Here is a 7,390-nt window from a genome sequence, read left to right as displayed (position 1 = left end):
CTCCAGGTTGAGCTGTTGTTCAGCATCTTAGCTGTAGAGGGCAGTGTCACAGGCCCTCATATATGGGATCCGAACCGGGGCCCTCTGGCATCCCAAGCCAGTTCTTAACCATCGCGCCACTCGGCCGGCCCAACAACTTTTTATCTATCTAAATTGCATAGTATCTTTTAGATTTAATATTAAAACTTATCAGTGAAGCCTTTCCCCACCTACTTCAGGTCAAAGTAATTTCTCTATCCTACAGTTTTTACAGTTGTTTATGTCAGGCATTAGACAATTATGAATCCATGATTACTCAGACTACAAAATGAGTAAAGACAGTCTTACACACTACTATAAGAAACTGACATTAATAAAACAATCGTGTATTTTTAAAGTTGTAAAAATGTCATACTGCAACTGTAATGAGTGCTATGAAAGAACAATGCTAGGATAGCCTGCATTTTGATTTGACCTCATTGGGTAGGTCCTATAAGTTTCTTGTGAGCAGCTGATATTTAAGCTGGGATAAGTAAGGGGTATACAGATGCAGACACATGGGAAGAGCCTTCAGCCAGAAGAACACCATACATAAAAGCCCTAAGGCAGGAGAGAGGAAGGTCTGTTTGTGGAACCAGAAGGGAACAAAAGCAATATTAGGAGAAGAAACTAGAGAGATGGGGAGGCCAGAAAGGCGAATGCACTTTTTGCCTTTACCTTAACTATAAAAGAACCCACTGAAGGCTTTTAGGCAGGAGAGCAAAGGAATAACACCATCAGAGGAGTTCAAGACATTACTCGAGCTGTATTATGGGAGAGAAACTGGAGAGAGCCACAGATGTGGACAGATAGTCACATGCCTAAAGCAGTCCAGGCAAGGGGAGACAGTAACTTATGTGGGAACATTAGAAACTAACAGGCATTTTTAATGAACACTCAATAAAATAAACTTTATAAAAGGACAGGATAGTAAAACTGTGGACAACAGGTTAAAACTAAACTAACATATAAACATCTATATCTATATGGAGCTAATTTTCTCTCTAACCCAAAGATTTGGGACCTCCAAATCTGGGAAACTCCAAAATCATGTGAAAATTGAGTGTATATGAAGAGAGTTCCATAGCTTTTATCAGATTCTCATAGAGGTCTGGGATCCATAATCCATGCTCAAAAGACAGTCTCAATTCCACTGGCATAAGATCTAAAGTTATGAAAAATCACTGCATTAAATTTCTCTAAAAAATTATATGAACTAAATGGAGGTTATTTAATTTTCAATGATGAAAAGTGGAGATGGCTTGTATAATTCATCACCAGAAACCTTAGCTAGTTTTTGTATGCCAATAACTCTAACATGTTTCCTTTCCCAGAGCCAAAATCAAACCATTTAATAGGTCTATTGGAGTCTTTTCTAGGCTTAAAAACTCACTCAGCCATGAGAATACTACTGTCTTTTTTCTTTTCTAAAACTATATTTCAATCATATTTAAAGAAAAGTCCCCGTCTTTGAACTTCCCCCTTTATTTACTCCAAGAATCTTCTTAGGAATTTCACTGGGATGACATACAGCTCTCTCCCCTTGTCTCTTCCTCTCCCCACTGACGGTGGCCTTGCTGTGCTCCAAAAAACGCTAGCATAGCTTGTGATCCTTGTACTCTGGTGACCAGCCACAGCAGTATTCTAGCAATAAATGACTAGCACAACTAGGTATCTTCTTCACATTTTGTCGATATAATTGGGGGTTTGTTGACCAGTCACTTTCCCCTCTATCAAAACACACCACAGAGTATATACTACTCTGTTGTGGTCTGCTATTATTTGGAACACTTAAGTAATTATTGACCTATTTAAACTATTCACAGGTTTATATTTTAGTCTCATTTCATACAGATCATAATTTCACTGAGAGAAAGTTTTTTATGTCTACACTCAAATTACTTAGAATGATGCTTTAGACAGAAAAAAATACTAAAACATTTGAGTCTTTGAAATCATAATCAAATCACAGAGAAAGCACAGCAAGTTCCTTATAATTCCTGACTGGCTTAAAGTGAAACTGGGATCGTTCTCAGGACCATTCTGCCTCACTCCATACATGTTTCCAGCCTCTACAGCTTACTCTATTAGATTTTATATAAAGATGTAGTCATATTCAATTTTAAAAGAAAACACTAAGTAATTGATATTGTCTCTTCTGCTCTCATATAACTGATTCCCCAGCAAATATTAACAATAAAAACCCTTACCTTTTGGTGGAAAATAGGACTTGCTTTCTGCCTTATGAGGCCAATCTACTACCAAAGGCCCAAATCTTCTGAAGCTAGCAGTTATTTCATCTTAAGAAAGTACAATAATATGGATTAGGAATTACCTTTAATGATTCATTCTAAAAATATCCCATATTTTATAATATGCTTTAAAGATTTAGTATTTAAAAGTAACAAATAGCCTAAAATAGATTAGAATATAAACAGTTAAAATGTTTAATATCCTTATTAAAATAATACATAAAACTTAATAGCTATTTTAGTCAAAATAAATTCATTTTTAAGTAGCACACTGGCCAGAATAATCAATTCAGTGTGACCTTTGAAATTTTAAATAACATTGCATAGATACTAATGGATTTATAGTGCACCAAACCATAAATATCACTGGCTTGAAAAACATGTCAGCATTATATTAAATTAAATAAAGAGATCCATTACTGCTTAATAATTAAAATCAAAGAAAAAAGAAAAAGGCCTGCTGTAATAAGATGTGAAAATCTATAATACTCAGAAAATATACTAGAGTCTGACACATGCCAGACCTGAAACACACATAGATCAAATCCCATGGTACTTTTCCATTTCATCAAATGGAAACCTTATTATACTAATACATAGAATTAGTTTGTGAACATTTCGTAACTTAAAAATCTTCTAAAATGTAGCAATATCATCTCCATTAGTTGTAAAAGAAAGTAGCAGGTTTCCCACAACCTCACAAATATTGGATAGTTTTAGTATTTTTAATCTTTATCTTGAATTACTCTTTTGTTTTTATTACACATGACCATTTTTACATACATTTATTAGCCTTGGTATAACCTGAATGTCCTGTTCATGTTTTGTTTCCATTATTCTTTTGGGTTTTATAGCCTCTTTCTTACCTGTTTGTAAGGGCATATTATCCTTAAGGAAATTAAACTTTTGACTGTCACACATTGCAGGTAGCATGTCATGGTCGGTTACCTTTATTTCATTGTGTGTGACAAAAATTTAAACAGAGAAGGACATCTATTATAACTGAAAATCTCAAGAGGTAAAAAATCCCATACCCCTATTCTCATGTTTCATATATATATTTATGCCAAATCATTACCTTACCTTCATCAATATCTGGAGGAAGACCACCAACAAAAACTTTTCGAGAGAAGCGTTCAATTCGCTCTCCGTTTTGATGAGCTGAGTAACATGTGGGTGAATTTAAGACACCAACTTGATCATTATGACCATCATCCAGCAAACCATCATCTATTGGAAAGAGGGAAGAACGACCTAAAATACAAGAACAAATATAATTTGAATCTCAGGTCTTAGAAAATGATAAACTGAAGTCAAGCATAAAAATAGCAATGAAAAATTCAAAGGTTTAAAGAATGAAGGTGACATAGGCATAAAAAATTAAGGGAAATTTAGATAGTTCAAGGTTTTAATTACTTGGATTCAAGAGAAAAGCGGTCTGAGGAATGACTTAGAAATAAACACAGGCATATGACAACAATTATATCACAACCAAACACTAGATCGCTTCAGTTTTTTATGGAAAGCAGCAAGAATCTGATGTATGGCATGGTTAGATTGGATGTGTAACAGGAGAAACCTCTTAGAAATTGGTGACAGAAAGGAAATGGTACAGACTAAATAGATGAGAGGACATAATAAAAAACGACTTGCAGACTAGGGTAAGGACAAAGGCAACAAGCAATACTTACATATAACGTCTTGAATTAATTTATTACACATGTGCCAATTATATGAAAGGGTAGGCAGGACTTCTGCACATGTGCAAAACAGAAAAAGCCATTCCCTCTAGGACTTCAGTCCCCATCTGTGCTCACCCTTCAGGAGTGTAACCTTGCATAGGGCACATCCTGTATAATCCTCTGCTGCAATCCTGATGCTAGACTATGTGGGGATCACAAAATAAAATGATCTAATAAAATATAGTCTCCTGCCCTCAAGGAATATACATTTAGAAAAGATAAGATCTATACATATAACTATGGCACATATCCATAAGAAAGCTTCAAAGTGTTTCAAAAGAGGTATGCTGGAAGGGAGTAGTCCAGCTATTAAATGGGTACTTTCTTAAAACTGCAAGTGAAACTGAATATTTGTGGTAAAACGGGAACTAGGAGCAGTAGAGAGGGTAGGTTATTTATAAGTAAAGATATTTGTAAGAATATGGTTTTGAGTAAATTTTTCAAGTGGAAGAAAAAAACATAAGAAAGAGTAAGATAAAATAAATTTAAGAAATAGAGTACTCAAGGTCGGCTGGGACATGTTGGAAAAAGGAGAATAAAAGCTAGAAAATCTCTCTGAGGCTAGTCAGAGTACTCAGCATTGAATGCCAAACTAAAAGGGTCATTTAGTAGGCGATGAAAATAAACAACTGGATACAGAGGTTCAAGCAAGATAGTAAGTTTTCTTGTGCTTTAGGAAGACTTATCTTAGCAAATATGGTTAAAGTAGGTAGAAATGAGATCATAAGTTCTTCAAAAAATCCAGGAAGGATGGATGGTAGGGGTAGAAGTAGATGGGAAACAAAACAGAGAAAAAGAATGGAAAGAAGAAACCAACGGAAGGTTTTATAACATGAATGGTAAGAATCATTAAATATAAGGGCAGGGAAGATCAGAAATGGTACAAAAAAGGGAAATACATTTTAGTTAGATATGTCATGTTTCATATGCTAATAGGATGTTCAAAAGTAAATGTATGGAGGCTGCAAATGGAGTGGAAAAAGGAAATAAATCATATTTCCGAGGAAATAAAGGGAATCAACTCCAGCTAGGTGATAGTTTAAGGCTCTTTGTAACATCCTAATAAAAAAATTCAGAGAAAAAGAATAATTCCTTGGGAAATTTATAATGAAGAAATGGAACATTCAAGGTGATAAAGGAGTGGTAAGAAAAATAAAGAGGGAAATCAAAATATTGTGACAGAGTGCCAATGAAAAATGATATAATAAAAAAGAACAATGAAGTAACAATGAGAGATGTTAAGATAATGATTTTTAAGAAATGACAATTGTGTTTGAGGACATGCATGATGTTTGAAGGTAGCAGTTTTAATAAACTTGGGCGGGAGTCACACTGCATGTAGAGGTTTGTAAAGTAAGGAAATCAGAAGATGATTCTTTAGAAGTTTATTAGAGGACTTCCGGTAAGATGGCAGAATAGACAGACACTGTGCCGAATGCCTCCCAGGATCACACCAAAATTACAAATAATTTATAAGATATTCAACCTCGGAAATTCCTTGGACACTAGATGAGCAGAACCTCTAAACAAAGGACCTAAAGAGGAGGCCACGTCCAGTCTGGTGATCTAATACATTGAAGCAATCAGAGTGACAGCCAGAGTGAAGAAACAAAGAAACATGTCCCACATAAAAGATCAGAAGAAACCTCAAGAAATGGAACTAAATGAAACAGAGGTATCCAACCTTTCAGAGACAGAGTTTAGAACAATGACGATAAGAATATTTAAGGAATTTAGGGAGGACATAAAGAAGGATACAGAAATCATAAAAAACAACCAGGTAGAACTAAAGAATGCAATAACTGAAATGAAGAACACACTCGAAGGAAACACCAGTAGATTAGAGGAAGCAGAGGATCGGATCAGTGATTTAGAAGACAAAATAGCAGAAATCACCCACTTGGAACAACAAAAAGAAAAAAGAATAACAAACAATGAAAATAGTTTAAGAGACCTGTGGGACAACATCAAGCGCAACAACATTCGCATCATAGGAATACCAGAAGGAGAAGAGAAGAAGCAAGGGATCGAGAATGTATTTGAAGAAATAATGACTGAGAACTTCCCTACCCTGGTGAAGGAAATCGACATACAAGCCCAGGAAGTGCAGAGAGTTCCAAACAAGCTGAACCCAAACAGGTCCACACCAAGACACATCATAGTTAAAATGGCAAAGGTTAAAGACAAAGACAGGATCCTAAAAGCAGCAAAAGAGAGACAGCAGGTTACATACAAAGGAACTCCTATAAGACTAACAGCTGACTTTTCTACAGTCTCTGCAGGCTAGAAGGGAGTGGCAGGAAATACTCACAGTGATGCAAAATAAAGGCCTACAACAAAGATTGCTTTACCCAGCATGGCTATCACTTAAAATTGGAGAGATAAAGAGCTTCTCAGAAAAGAATAAGCATAAGGAATTCATTACCACCAATCCAGCATTGTGGGAAATGTTAAAAGGGCTTTTTTAAACAGAAGAAAGGGGAAAACAAGCAAACCTAGGGAAGATCAGAAATACAAATAACAAAATGGCAATGAATATGCACCTACCAATAATCACTATAAATGTGAATGGATTAAATGCTCCGATCAAAAGACGTAGAGTGGCTGAGTGGATAAGAAAACAGGACCCATGCATATGCTGTTTACAAGAGACTCATCTCCGATCAAAAGACACACACAAATTGAAAGTAAAGGGGAGGAATAAGATATTTCACGCAAATGGAAATGAGAAAAAAGCGGGAGTAGCAATACTTATTTCAGACAAAATAGACTTTAAAATGAAGACTACAATAAAATACAAAGAAGGACACTACATAATAATAAAAGGATCAATTCAACAGGAATACATAACCCTAGTAAACATCTATGCACCCAACATAGGAGCTCCTAAATATATACAACAGATTTTGACAGACATAAAGACAGAGATTAATAGCAACACTATCGTAGTAGGGGACTTCCATACTTCGTTGTCACCAATGGACAGATCCTCCAGACAGAAAATCAACATGGAAACAGTGGCCTTAAATGGCACTTTAGACCAGCTGGATTTAATTGATATTTTGAGCATTTCACCCCAAAGCAACAGAATATACATTCTTTTCAAGTGCACATGGAACATTTTCCAATGTAGACCACATGTTAGGACACGAAACCAGTCTCAATAAATTTAAAAAGACTAAAATCATATCAAGCATCTTCTCTGACCACAATGCTATAAAACTAGAAATCAATTATAAAAAGAAACCTGGAAAGCACATAAATACATGGAGGCTGAATAACATGCTACTAAATAGTGAGTGGGTCAAAACTGAGATCAAGGAAGAAATCAAAAGCTATCTCAAGACAAAGGACAATGAAAACACAACAACTCAAAAT

At 35.4% G+C, this 7,390-nt stretch overlaps 1 protein-coding gene across 1 annotated transcript in view; it reads right to left on the bottom strand.

Annotated features, from left to right (window-relative positions):
- The window catches only part of CPEB2 (cytoplasmic polyadenylation element binding protein 2), a 69,000-nt gene that overhangs the window by 14,584 nt on the left and 47,026 nt on the right, over positions 1–7,390 (bottom strand). Inside the window, exons 7-8 of the mRNA XM_019626338.1 lie at positions 3,354–3,524; positions 2,229–2,318 (exon numbers count right to left, since the gene is read on the bottom strand). Coding sequence (XP_019481883.1) covers positions 2,229–2,318; positions 3,354–3,524 — 261 coding nt within the window. The remainder of the gene's footprint in view (positions 1–2,228; positions 2,319–3,353; positions 3,525–7,390) is intronic.

This window comes from Hipposideros armiger, unplaced genomic scaffold (genome assembly GCF_001890085.2).
Source record: "Hipposideros armiger isolate ML-2016 unplaced genomic scaffold, ASM189008v1 scaffold_666, whole genome shotgun sequence".
NCBI lineage: Eukaryota > Metazoa > Chordata > Mammalia > Chiroptera > Hipposideridae > Hipposideros > Hipposideros armiger.
This window is presented reverse-complemented; position numbering and strand designations above follow the sequence as displayed.